The sequence below is a fragment of the Bacillus rossius genome, chromosome 1 (assembly GCF_032445375.1).
Source record: "Bacillus rossius redtenbacheri isolate Brsri chromosome 1, Brsri_v3, whole genome shotgun sequence".
Taxonomy (NCBI): Eukaryota; Metazoa; Arthropoda; class Insecta; order Phasmatodea; family Bacillidae; genus Bacillus; species Bacillus rossius.
In genome coordinates, this window is record NC_086330.1 from 365,812,740 (window position 1) to 365,827,924 (window position 15,185).

General features: G+C 36.6%; 1 protein-coding gene across 5 annotated transcripts in view; it reads right to left on the reverse strand.

Annotated features, from left to right (window-relative positions):
* Positions 1-958: 958 nt before the first annotated feature.
* Positions 959-15,185, reverse strand: part of LOC134528383 (RNA-binding protein fusilli) — a 326,528-nt gene continuing 312,301 nt past the window's right edge. For 3 of the 5 annotated variants that reach the window (XM_063361967.1, XM_063361968.1, XM_063361966.1), the window contains 3 exons: positions 11,396-11,646; positions 9,089-9,137; positions 959-6,351 (listed from right to left, as the gene is read on the reverse strand). In XM_063361967.1, the coding sequence (XP_063218037.1) occupies positions 6,320-6,351; positions 9,089-9,137; positions 11,396-11,646 (332 nt within the window). In that variant the 3' untranslated portion in view covers positions 959-6,319. Of the gene's footprint in view, positions 6,352-9,088; positions 9,138-11,341; positions 11,647-15,185 lie in introns of all 5 variants that reach the window. The other 2 variants (XM_063361964.1, XM_063361963.1) reach the window with 1 other exon arrangement.

The window sequence follows — 15,185 nt, forward strand, 5'->3', positions numbered from 1 at the left end:
CAGAAACTATTTGGGTTTTTTCAGTTTTTCTTCGCTGTAGTGTGTTTTTGGCAGAACTGTGGGAAAAAAACTGTTTTTTTTTTTTAGGGGTACAAATACATAAGCTCATATGGCGTTTTGGCAGGACCTATCAGCTGCTTCGTTATGAGGATTTTATTATTAAGAAGTCTATTGTGCAAGGTTTAACTGCACGCAGTATTCTGTAATTCCGGTTGCATTTTCTTAATCCATATGGAAAACCCGAGAAGAATGCTAACAAAACTGCCAAATGTGCGAAGTACAAAAACAAAAAAGGGTTGCGCTAGTACATCTAGATTGATATGGCACTAAGAACATTGTTATAAGTTTGTGGTTTGTTTTAATACATTTACATCTTAATTTTAAATGTGGGTCTAATTTATATAACTATAAGGACATTTAAAAAATATATAGTTACAGGACACCGAATTCATAGGTGTCGTATATTTCAATTGCTGTTTTTCCCAATCCCGTCCTTGTGAGGAAAGATTTTTCCTGCCAGAAAATTTCCAGAATCAAAAAATCCTTTCACACACAGCACTATTAATCACAGTGAATTCATTGAATGTAATTTATTTTAAAATTTTGCACCACAATGTATTAACTAAATAGATTGAGAGAAAAAAATTACATTGTTTGATTTTGCACTTCATTGTGCATCATGTGACAGTCAAAATAAGGCTGTTTTGGTGAATTAAGTATGAAGAAATATTTTAGTTTCATTTGTGGAATGCAATTTTCATTATTTAAGACAATATATAAAATAAAAACAATATCTGTCTTAAATATGAAATGGGTCTGAAAATTAACCCTTAAAATCTCTCTCTAGTAATAGTCCTTCACTATTGAAGGCAGCCACCCATGCTAGGACATACATCATTCATCTTGTTGTGAAGCCTCTATACAATATTGACATTTACACAACAAATCTTTCTGATGATCAAGTTTATCAGTTATTTTATTCAAGTATAATCAACATACATTTTTCAGACAATCTTTTATGATAGTGTATACGACAGATGTTTGTTGCCAACATTTAACACACATGAATCAGAAAAAAAAAAACAAAATCGAGAGATTCTAACACTAAAATGGGGAGAAAAAAAATTATATGTATTCATAATCACTAAACTCAATTTATAATTACGAGAGTTAATATTTGAATAATATTTAAAACATCAATGTGAACAGTTACAAGAGTATTTTACATGAACCTGTGAACATTAAAACAATTCATTCTGAAAAACTGTGCAAAGATGACAGTTTGGCAAGACTTGAATGAAGGTTGTCCCTACAGCAGGCAATCACACAGATACAAGCACGCATGCTCGTGGGAATCTCTGGTGATAAACGCTACAAAAATACATTAAAACCCACAATAGTGGAAACAAAGATTACACAAAATCACTCAAGTAAAATATATTAAATATCTTCAGTTTATTGCACAACTAGTTAAGACTTCCTCGCAGAGGCAGCGATAGCAAAGCAAACAAAATAAAGTAAGGAGTTTCATTCTTTATACATGGTACGTATATAGTTCTTTACATTTATCCTGCAGTCGAGTTCCACAGCTGTCACTCGGAGGTGCACACACTGTGTCTCGACTAGCAAGGTTGCTGGACCTCAACACACTGCGGGAAACACACACGTGAATATATTAAGTATATTCAAAGATATGGATGTCCAAACAAAATAAATACAACTGATGCTAACTAAAACCTAAATACATAGTTCAACAAGCTACATACACTATGAAGCAAGCATCAAAATGCAATATCAAATTCAAGTAGTTGGCTCGAAGCAAGCAAAACTTATCCACTGAGTAATAACACAAATCAAACAGCATGTTTAAAAAGTTGCGTAGGTTTTCTATCCGAGTGTTGCGAGCCGACGCTGCATTGGAAACTAAAGCAGCAGATTTCACTCAAACCGGACAAGAACGTGGCTACAACCCTCTTCGCATGACGATGAAACCTATTGAAGCTCTACATGTTCGCACTTATTAGTTTGTTTTCCCACCATTCACGTTGTAAGAAATACCTACAGTAACAACAGTTTTTGTAATCCACAATATTAATTTATAATTATAATTTTAAGGGTTACAATTTACTAGCCATTGTAAATACACACACGACAAACCCAAATGAGGTAAAAACCATTACCTGATAGGCAGAGACAATCATCATAACTGTTAACTAGATCAGTAGAAGCCAATCATACCCTACTGACATGTCAGCAATTTAAAGATAATCTAGATTATCAATTTGTTTTGTTTTAAATTAACTTGGTGTCATACTTGAATGATCCCAGCTGAACAGCCTTCAACCTTGAGATGTGGTGCACCAATTTCATCTCCCGAAATACCTCCTAGTGGCTGCCCCCATTCACGCGAGGATTTGTCAGAGTTGACGCAAGCATTCTCACGTTCCGCGTTTACCTCTTGCGATGCATGTCCCGTTGTTTGGGCTTGAGACTGATTCTTATTCCACCTTCACCAAACATTTGGTTTAATTAGAGGGATGCTCTCAGGGAGTGTGTAGAAATATGAAGGAGGGGTGTGCGGATATGAGGGAGCGATTGATGGTTATTATGTGTGTGTGTATGTGAGAGGGTGTGAAGGCATGAAGGAGGGTGTGAGTATTAGAGGGGTGTACAGATATGTGGGAGGGTGTGAAGGTTGTGAAGGTATGAGGAAGTGTTCACACCCTCTTTCATTCACAATAAAATATGTTAATACTGCCTGATAAGCAGGATTGCAAATATTTTTGACAAAATTTATGGGCAATCAACTAGTAAAAGGTTTGTTCACCCAAATTTTAATTGAGAATCTATAGAATCCCTACTTTTGTGTCTCAATTAGATTGAGGGCACAGGAAAAGGTGGCAGAATTGATAGCTCTGTAGTCTTGCAATGTTAGATTCAGCATTCCTGAGGAGAATATTTGTTCAGAGTACGGTGTACCACAGGATAAGGCATTCCCATTAGGTATAGAGAGGTAGTGCAGTTTCGCTGATTTGTCATTGAGCTAGCTTTTCATTTAAATTTATTACTGCTCATGCTCAGATGCCTTCCTTCCCCACCACGACAACCATTTAAATTTAATACTTTTTTGTAATGTGCAACATTTAAAATACTTCCTTGTTCAGCACCATTGCTTCGCCAAATTTCATCACAGTTCTCAGTAATTTGCTAATTTCATTCTACTCAACAACAATACCTGCTAAGATTGTAATTTTAGACAATACCTTTTTAATAGAACTTTTCCCTTTTTGAGTAGAAGACATGTAAACTAAAGTTTGTTGTATAAAATGAGCAAGTTTAATATAATTGTGGAAGTCCAGGGTTCGGTCTTCCAAACTATTTATTTGTCATCACTATTGAGGGATTTTCCTGTAAATCTTTTCCAATAGCTTCCTTGCAGCTATCATTGGGACACCAATTTTCAAATTTCATTTTCCTGAAAAAGAATTGGCAGGTGAGACCTAGCATACGCTATACTAACTTCCAAAAGAAAATTAAGTCAACAAGAATGACTATAAAAGTTTACCCTTTTTTATAAGTTGAGGACTTACTGCTTACTATAAGTCAAATCTTTTTCATGAGCTCAGAATTTAATTAAATGGGAGAGGTGGTTACGCTAGTACACAGATCCAAGCACAGCATAGTGTACAAATTAAGCCAATAATCGCTAAAGATATCATTTATTCTCCGGAACACAAAATAGCTTCTACTGGCTAAGTGATCAGTTAATAAAATCTGCTACTGAAGCAGCAGCTCGCAACACACTGTAAGCGACTAGAAGTCACAGACGAGCATATCATTATTCACGTCCTACTCCATTATTTCAGTACTGCAAATTACAGCAAAGTAATCTACTGTAAAGGAACAAAATATCAATTTATATATATATATATTAAATAAATAATATGTTACTGAGTATATCATTTAACTGTTATTTTATAATATATGTAGGCTAAGCAGAAATAACCTTTTAAATTGTATTTACAATTAAAACATTTGAATATAGCTGTCAAAAAACTCAACATAAAAAAATGATAATTGCAAAGAGCAATTTAACACACAAATAAAACCATGGAATGTGGGTACCAGATTCAACAGATTATTAATTATCTACGCAAAGGTGATATTGAACCTACAAGTTACAAGCTACCAATGGTTTATTCAATAAAAATTCGTTGTTTCGTGTCAGGAATTATTCCAATCAACTTAAAGAAGTAAAACTGCACATTTTTAACGTCAGTATTAGAATGACCATCACATTTCTGCATTTCGTATACAATGTTCTATTAAGAATGTGTGAGTGTGAGCTATGAGTACAAAAATTATATCAACACTAAATGCTAAAAAATTTGTTTGCAAAAAAAAAGTCTACTCAAGCTGTTTAGTAAGAGAACAGTGTTCAGAGCACAGAAACAAATGTACTCTATATGTAGTCTACACTAACAGATAGGCACTTTCAATGCTTTAAATAACGTAACAACATAATTACAGGCTACAACAATCTAATGGTGCTATTCGTAGCAAATATAACATGCCCCAACAGGCAGCTACCCGCTAACAAGCAAATTAACTAACAATCTCTCTCACAAATACTTGAATAAAAAGACACTGCTACGACTAAACTAAATGTAAACATTTCACTTACAGTTGTTTTGCGGCAAAACAATTTATGTATTCAATAAATAGTAACACATGCCTTTGTATCTTGTGCAAGAAAGTTCACACATGTAATAAACTTAACACACTCTTGCATCATCTACGTAACAAATTCTTCTACGTAATTTGGTTATGTGCTTACAAGGTCAAGTATTGTTTCCGCAAACAAGCCTCACACTGCTTGCACTGTAATTTCTGAACACACGCAAGTTGCCACGGCAGTTATTGCTACGCTGGCAACACATCGGAAGCCACACAAGTACAGGGCACAACAAAACTCTGCAGCCAAATTTTTCTTTAGAATATGAACTCTGCAATTACCAGAAAATAATTTTTAAAATTTAGCTGCACGTGGAGGTACTGAAAAAAATTGTAGCACACAAGTTCAAAACCTTAAAAACTGGCAGCCTTTGATAAAATAAACAACTTAATATCTTACTGATGAAGTCATTTTATACAAGGCCAAAGATTACAATGGAAACTCAATTTTAATACAAATTATAACTAACTTCATAAAACAAATGGAAGACGACCATGATATTTGCTGTCTTGAAGTAAGAGAATGATAAAGTAATTTGTAATAAATAAAACCTTACAACTAATAATAATCTACAAGCTATATACAAATATTTCTGAATATTTCTATAAAACATACATGGGTAGGTCGAACTGAAATTTGCGATAATGGCGCAGCTCCAAACCTTTTACGTTCTGCTTAAGTTAAGGAAAGCCATTCTATTAAAGTAAAATATCTGATTTGGTCAAAATATAATTAAAATATTGGACAGCACATTCAAAGCATTTTCCATACACTGCATCTCCTCAGAGACCCACACACGGGCATCCAATGAATTCGTGAGAAAAGGTAAAATTAATTTTTTCATTAAAATTATCTTGCATCAATAATGCATTGCGGCAATCCACAATGAAAACAATTCACTGTTTCACAATATTTTGAAGTAATTTCAATTCATACAGTAAAATTACTTGGGAACTTTTAACTATTCATCATCAATCTCAACATATCTGACAGTGCTGATATTTTATCTCACTCTGATTCAACGTCTCATCAAAGTTACTGTACTCTGATGTGCACACAAAAAATACAAAATACATTATCTTCAATCATCATCCTATAATACTACTAAAATAATGAGCAAAGATACATTCGTAATAATGAACCGAGCCCTTTGTGCTTTGCGCTGGCTCCACGCCAGCCGCACAGCTAAGGGCCAATTCATCTTCAGCACCCTCGATCACAAAACATTAATTACTAATAGTTCATTATTCAGGGTTTGAGCCAACACATCTGCTCAATATACTTTGGTTCACTTCTTACAACACATCTACCTACATCCCAACATCGCTTGCAAACTACTCGCAACCACTCTTCCCTCATCAAAGAGCATCAATAGAGCAGCGAGGAATAAAACGTCCGAACATTCCACATGAGAAATATTTGGTACATTCAGCCTACAACTATCAAATGATCATAACATTCCTTTATCTTCTATGAAAAACATAAAAATTTTTAAAAAATCAACAAAACAAAAGAATTAATTTCACTTTGGACACTTAAGGGTGCTTGCGGACAACAGAGACTGCCATGGTGTCTGGTCGCCCGCTAAGCAGCGGCGGAGTGCATCCCCGGGGTCGCTGCAACACACGACCAGCATACGGCACAACTGCCCGGGCCCCTGGCATTCAGGTCAGGTCACACAGTGCACGGGATACACCTTTCACAGCTCCTGCAACCTCAGGGCAGTACTCCAAGACAACTGGGTAAGGTAGCGAATAAGCACTGCCATGTTGGGACACAACAGTAACCTAGCTCGCGAGAACATGTCCACACAGAATCCCTGTACACAGATTGGCACCCGTTTTAATAAACTGTGCCCTGCGCGGGGCTAGAAACACACATCGTGGAACGAGCATGCTACTTGACATGTCTACACAACATTTGTTTATTTACGTTAACAAGGGAGTAATGGAAGATGACAAAAATCGTGTCAGATTTATAGCTTATAATTTCATGGTATAGAGAATTACGTTAACCCATACATATAGGTACATACTATCGTTTATAGCGTTATGTTAAAAAAAGGTTTAGAACTCACTACTAACCGTTAACAGTTGCTACTGGGAACCTTGCACTTTACCACTCTGCTACGGAGACACGACAAAAGCTTGGACGAAACCATTGGAATTCAAAGATGTTATTCTAATTTTCTGAAGTACTCTTTTAGTTGTGATTATTTCTTGTTATGACAATAAAGTGTACAAAATATACTCAGAATAGTTTCGCTACCATAAAGTTTCATTTGGCACCAACGCTTGGTACGTCCCCCAATATCGACGAAAGTGAACAAATACGAGTTAATGGCACCAGACGCGGGTCCGCCATCTGGAATAAATGACCAAAAAAGTTAACTCTGCACATGTGCAGTAGTTTGGGCAACATATAGATCATGGATAGGACACCAAAATTTGTTCCCTAAAATTACGGGACTGGCCGTGACTAATCTACGGGGTTGGGTGCCGTAATGTGCAGTAGAAATTCAACACCTAAACCCTTAATTTTTTGTCTTGGAATAATGCTCCTAATGTTCCTGATACAGATAGCAGCAGCTGCTTCAGGCACATAGATCTACACTTACACCATAGTTACGTAATCTGAAGGTGAACAAGCAAAAGTTAGAATTTAGAATCACTGGTTTTATTGACAAAGTATCAGAGTTAGATGAGTATTTCTGTAAGGTGCTAGTAGGCAAAATAACAACAACTGACTGAAATAAAGTACGTGACCTAAAGGGCCAACACTTTTCACTGTGAAGTCTATTTAACGAACAGTGTTCTGGGCAGCAAGGCAAATTTTTAGATACAAATTTAGTACTGACAGTTTATAGAATCAAGTAAAAATTTGATACATTTCAATACAAACACACTATTCAGAACATACAACAAACTATGTACACAGTTTGCATGAAATTTAAGTCACTTATGCCTGTTATTTAACTGTGATATTGAGGTTCCTGCCTAGTCAGGGGTGTATCTGTGATACTGCAGCGCTCAAGGATGTGGACTGGCATACAGTCTTCTCGTCGTGCATAAGGGAACTATGAGATTTGAGAGGTAAACCATAAAATTATATACTGGAGACATGAAGATAAAGGTGTAATGCAAGTTCAAGTTCTGTCAAGAAACAGTACCAGGTGTTTCAAGCCATCAACTTATTCTAGGGAGGAAAAAAAAAAAGGCACTTTTGCCAATTTCACACTTATAAAAACACAGTTTAAGGGGATCAGACCTGGCCATCTTGGATTTTTCCATCTTTTTGCTTTAATTATAATTTTAAACTATTTATCCCAATTCAGGGCATACATAATATCCCAGACCTTCTATTTGCTAATGGGCTCTAGTCTGCAAGCACAGTGAGTAAATAACTATCATTTCACATGGGGTAACTACAATTTTCGTGATGATCACACCAGTTCACAAGTGTTGACTTTAAGCAAGTGGCCAAAGCAAATTCCTATGCCACGTCAAACCAAAACATTTAGCACACAATCTTTATTTTAAGCATAATCAAAATATTTGAAATTGCATGACATAGAGGCCTAATCACCCTTAAAAACGAAATCCGGACACCGGACTTCACATCCGCCCTCCAATTATTCTCAAAATGTTTTTTGTAAACAGACACCACTCAGATATCTTTAGCAGTTTTTAATTTTCCCGCAGTTTCTTTTGAAGCTCCGCACACTGTATGTGCGCCTGGGTTGGCAAGGACCTTAAGGAGTCGACAGTAATAATAAAAATAAAGTTCCAATAGCCAAAACAAAAAGTTTAAAGCAATATGCTACACGTATTATATACAGTTATTGTACAAAATTAAACTTTGTTAAAATCCTATGTTTATCTTTTTTTTTAAATCATAAGTAGGTTCAACTACCGCACCCATGGGTACAATTTCAAAAGTTGTTATAAATACTGTGAATAGTTACAAGGTGTGTCCTTGGATGAGCCTCCGGAGGGCTGTGAGCTCTTGCACAAGTGAGCAAGGAAAGAACAATGAACCCCAACAGACACTAGTTCAGTCAAACACAGTGAAGCCACAATGACATTTTGAACAAGGGAATGGGCAACTGAACTAGGACAGCTGACAATCATGAGGTACACGTAACGGCATCTACAAGTACTTCTACAAAAATAACACGAACCTCAATGTGCTTGCATGGTTAACAAGAAACATCATGAAGCCATCACTTATGTATTGACAACATTCATGGCAATTTCCTTTACAGTTACAGATTTGTGGCAAATATTTAGGTTAGAAATACCACACATCAAAACACACACACACACACACTTCTCACTAATCAAAGAAACTTACTGATAGTGTGAGCATTAGCGTGGCTGGCATTCATATAGTCGATACTCCACTGAAACAACAAAATTGTACCGTTAGTGGTGTACTTCACATAACTCGTTATTAGTTAACTAAACAATAAACAGTAAATTCATTGCATTGCTGGAAAATAAAATTCAGATTCTTGGGCAAATATAATTTATACAATTAAAATTATTTTATAAATATGATTACTTATAAAGTTACTAATAAAAGCTAGCAAAATTACTTTACAAAATAAATTACCTCTTTATATCACACATAAAAGAGTTAAAAATAGTTCAATAAAAATATTAAGACTACCATAACTGGTGATCATACTATCCATTCTGACTGAAATATTATCTAATTTATATTTGTTACCAGAAATACCTGTACAAAAAAATTCTGGGTACATCACATAAACACAAAAGCAATATGTTTCATTATTATTAAATTCAAATAGTCACATCAAAATAGCTTAAGGACTTATGAATATATGAGAAGATATCAGCATAATATGTTTGTCTCAAAAACAAAATTTGGTACATGGAGTCTTGTAATAAAATTTGTATAGGAAACAATTAGATGAAATAAACTACATTTGTAACAAAAAATTAACTACAAACCACAACGATCACAAGCTTGACACCTGTTACTACAGACCAGCAAGAAGGCAGCGTCACTACTGCTACGGAACACCGCTACGCACCCTGGCAAGGTGAAGTACATGGAACATGCTAGAGCCATCTCTCATAAGGATGTATACCATCAAATTAACATCTTGCAACCATAAACCCAAATAAATTAACCCAGAACAAACAGCAAGCAAACCTTAAAATGGTGTAACCCATAACTCAAAGATTTTCTACCTAAAATTATTTTTCCTGTCAAAAATTAATTTTTTAATTCTAAATAATGTACTGGAAAAATAGCAAGGCATCAAAACATGTTCATATTATCACTCAACCTAAATTTTAATCTACGTTTACCAACGTTCATAATTACCTACCTATTAATCATTTTAACTATTTTACTAAGTACAGTATATAATTTACCCTGTGGAATATGCTCATGTACCAGCAGGTGTGTAAAAACAACTTTTTCCAATGCTGTAAAGTTATTTGGGAACCAAGAATGTGTACTATCACAAAGTCATAAATGTGTCTAAGCAGACTAACATGTGTGGGAAAAACAATTTTGGTAGAATTTTATCCCACAAGTTATTTATTTACAGAATTGTGATATATGACCTATCGGGACATCCTTAAAAACACTATAATAGGTATTAGTGGAAAGTATACTACACTCTGTAAATATAAGATATTCTTTCAAAAATATAAACTTTATTTATTTTGATCTACCAACACGTTAGAGACAATTTTACTTCTCTTTTTAAAGATATATATTTTAGTTCTAACATCTGGGCACCTTGCTAATGCAAGAAGCCATGTTGAAAATATTAAATGTATGGGCATCAATAGTAAAATATGATTTGACATGTGCCCATGAGGTAACGTCATTGTCACATTCTTGAAACAAGTCTGCGGAATGATGCACAAAATCACACGGAAGCGAGTCAAAAATGTATCGAGATGGCAATAAAAAAAAGGCAAAGAACTTTACTGTGCATGACAAACATGAGGACGGGATATTTACCAGGTCACTATTCCGAAACACGATCAACATACTTTCACATTACTAGTCTCTGAAAATATTAATCAATTCAAAAGAAACAAAAATAATAATTTTCAAATTTTAATTTTAGAAACATTTAAGTGTTTTAAAGCCCAATAAATCTAGTTATAAAAATCAGAAGAAAGAAAGGTTTAGTTTCAGCCATGCAAGAAATTTGGACAACAGAACACACACACGTGTATAGAGAAAATTTGCACAACACACCCCTGAGCATTTTACCACAGGGCAAAAGAAAGGAAATAAAACTCCCAACGTGAACCTATTACCACCCATATAATCATCACCACCACAGATCATATCTTCGACCACACCGTGGCAAATACACAGCACCATCAGATCAAAACAGCATGCAATCAGTAACGCCTGCACTCGCCAACATCCAAGACATGTGCCAAAAATGTAGTAAACGAATCTAACATCAATGATTAATCGATTGCAACATCAGTAGAAACACGGGCTGGCACGGTCAGGGATGCTCGCCAGCGCAGGGCGGGCGGAGGGCCAGGCCACTCGGCGAGTGGTCTGCCCCTCGCCGGGATAGTACAGCTCTCAGCCCCTAACCTCTGGAGATCCACTAAGGAAGTTAGCAGAGAAGGGAAGACCTTGCGTGATTACCAGCGTGGGAGGCGGCGGCTGCACTGCCCCCGGGGGCGGCCCCAGGGAGGGCACGGGCCCCCCGTAGTACGACGTGGGGCTCACGGGAGGGGAGGGGGGGTAGGGCCAGTAGAAGAAGGCTGCCGGGGGGTAGGCGGCGGCGAAGGCGTGCCTCGGGGGCAGGGCCGGGGTGGCCGGGATCAGCTGGGCGGTCGCTGGGCCGAAGGGCCCGAAGGCGGCCGGGCCAAACGGCGGCGGCAGGATGGTCCCTCCTGCAAGCAACACCACGCGTCACACACGACACACACCACCGCGCTCGCACGGCACAGCACGCTCCGTCACACGTCCAGAGGGATTGTTCCCCACTGCCTAGGCCTAAACTATTAAGTCATAATGACCACTACGCATGGGAGTGTGAAAAGGAGTCTGTTGGACCATTACTCCATGCTAGAGAAACATCAGCAGCGAATGAAAACCAAAATGACAAAGTCATTCAGAAACGAATGGGAACAGGGAGGTGGGAAAACAAGAGAATCCATTTGGATGGAGCAAATCATGAAAAAGGTTTGAGAGAAATAATGACACACTGAATTAGATAATTCCAAGAAATTTACCATTTCAAAATGTAAGCTTTGAGTTTCCTACATAAATTTCTTCTCAACTAATAGAATTTAGAAACCATAAAGTTAAACAAAAATTTTAAGTGTTTGAGGAAGCTTGAGATATTAATTATGCTACATCAGGCCAAAACTTGACACCAAAAATAATCAGAAAATATGAAACATAATAAAGAATGAGGCATTGTGGATATTATGGGCAATCTCGCAAAAAACACTTTTCAAGAGACTGCAGTTTAAATATTAAATTTTATCACTATTACCAATGCACACTTTAATTCGAAAGCAATTTCGAAACATCAAGATAAAGTCGATTCCTGTAAGAGATTGCATTGGTTACTAGAGTATCAAATGTAAATGTTACGAAAATAAAAATAAATTAAACTTTTGAAGAGTTAGTCCCTAATATCGTCAACACCAGCAAGGCCAGGGTCAATCCCCCTTAACGCAGATCAACAGATGAGGAATTTACATCACAACATTTAAGATATGCAACAAATAAATCTTGAGCAATTGTAATCCAAGTTTAAAAATGAAACTAATGAGGTATGGCTAAGTATAGGGATGCATTAAAAAAAAACTTGCAACTCACATTCTTGTAACACATCCACAAAAACGTACACCGAACAATTAAATAAAAACATTCTGTGAAAAATTTCTACAAAAAAAAATATTTTTAACAAACGAGTACGAATCAAATAATTTATTCCATCGGCTGCCTGAAGAAGTTAGAGTGATCCCAAGTTGTCTATGGATAGCAAGACTGCTCATAGTTGTCTATGGATAACAAGACTGCTCATAGTTGTCTATGGATAGCAAGACTGCTCATAGTTGTCTATGGATAGCAAGACTGCTCATAGTTGTCTATGGATAGCAAGACTGCTCATAGTTGTCTATGGATAGCAAGACTGCTCATAGTTGTCTATGGATAGCAAGACTGCTCATAGTTGTCTATGGATAGCAAGACTGCTCATAGTTGTCTATGGATAGCAAGACTGCTCATAGTTGTCTATGGATAGCAAGACTGCTCATAGTTGTCTATGGATAGCAAGACTGCTCATAGTTGTCTATGGATAGCAAGACTGCTCATAGTTGTCTATGGATAGCAAGACTGCTCATAGTTGTCTATGGATAGCAAGACTGCTCATAGTTGTCTATGGATAGCAAGACTGCTCATAGTTGTCTATGGATAGCAAGACTGCTCATAGTTGTCTATGGATAGCAAGACTGCTCATAGTTGTCTATGGATAGCAAGACTGCTCATAGTTGTCTATGGATAGCAAGACTGCTCATAGTGTCTATGGATAGCAAGACTGCTCATAGTTGTCTATGAATATCAAGACTGTCCATAGTGCTAAAAACAATATACATAATTCAATTACCAATTTGCATATTTAGATTACCATATAACAAACCCATTCACTAACATACAAAGCTGTTGCAAAACATTCCAACAGAGTTAAGCATATGGATTATAATCATTTGCAACCTACAATAATGTGTTATGTCTTGGCAGTGTGTATTTGAGCAGGTCCTACAGATGTTAAGGAAATAGAAAACCTACAAATAAGTTTAGAATGGTCTTCACATGATACAATACAATTCAGTACACGTAAGTTTTTGCAATGAGCCCTACACGTACACACGCAGTCAAACACAATTATTTATTCTCTTTCTCAATCACATTAACATTACTAGTTTTAGGTTGGTACAATCAAGTTTCACCTCTTCAGCAGTGTGCCTATTTAAATAACATGTAATACTTAACTCATTTATACAATATTCAGCAAAAATTTGTTATTGCTTTCCAACCTGTAAGCTTTAGTTCTTCAGTAAAAAAAACACACATATCAGAAACTAATTCACTACAGCTAATGACATTGCACGAAACAGACGACTGGTATAGTTTAATATGCACTTTTAGTCCCACTACTAGTATCAAAGAAGAAACAACTATGGACTAGACATGTGAATTATTAGTTGTGCAAAAGCTTGAGTGGAACGCACACATTTCCAGCCCAATGTTACCCAGAGCAGCCGTCAAGTAGCACATTAACTAAACCAAAGCCCAGGGTTTGTGCCTTCGCAAGAGAACACAACATTAGATCCACTATACTTAACCACCCTCGACATGCAGACAACACACTTAGCCATTTACACGAAATACCTGAACTTTTACAGAGGAAAGCAACCACAGCAACTCTCGCATCGACAAAGCTCGGGTAACTGCTGGGACAGCCACAATTGTATTACCTTTTACTTAGCGAGACTTAAATAGCGAGCTCAGCAATCCTCCTGTACCAATGCTCACAACCCGAACCAAAAAAAATGATGGGGCAATACAAGTATGGCTCCCTGCATAGCCTATAATCTAGCAGCGGAGGCAGCGAGAGTTAGTGTGGCTGGTTTCCCGCTCCCGCAATGCCCGCTGAAAGTGATGCACGGGAGATTGTTCGTCCCACACCTCCGTCACCGACAACATAACGGCATCAAGAACTGACAACCGCACCACCCCATGTAGTTGCTAGCACACTTACAACCTGTTAGAGAGAGAACAATTACAATTCAATGAAGAATAAAAAATTAAATAATTATAAATAGACAAATGAAAACACAACAGCAGTAAACACTTAAGTTAGTTCTGGCCCCAGGTGAGGTTCAACTATCGACAAGCGCACAGACACACCCTACAGAACTAACAAGCTAAACCAGTAACCGGTGTTTCGAACTTGCTCTAAAATATCCTGGCATCACAATTGCAGGAAGAGATGGCAAAGGGAACATAAGGAGAGAATACAGACCAGTTTATAAGTCTATTGCCAACTTAAAAAAAAATAACTGAACTGTACCAGGGACAAGGATCTGAGCATATGGCAGGCAACAACAAAATGAAAAAAATGTTACCATAAAAATGAGAGTAGGGAATGAATATTGTCACTCAGAAAACAATACCACCTAACTGTTAATTTACTGAAATGTTCGTTAGGTGGTATTGTTAGAAAACTATGATATATAAAAGGTAGAATATAAAGTTTAATTAAAAGCAAAAAAAAAAAATTAATAATGAAATCAAAAAGGAGGAATGAAACAAAAGAAATTATTAAACTGTGTATATAGTGTATGTGCATATGTAGTGACAATATAGACAAGGAAATGTCTAAATGAAGTGGAGACACGTAGGAAGGGTGAAATTC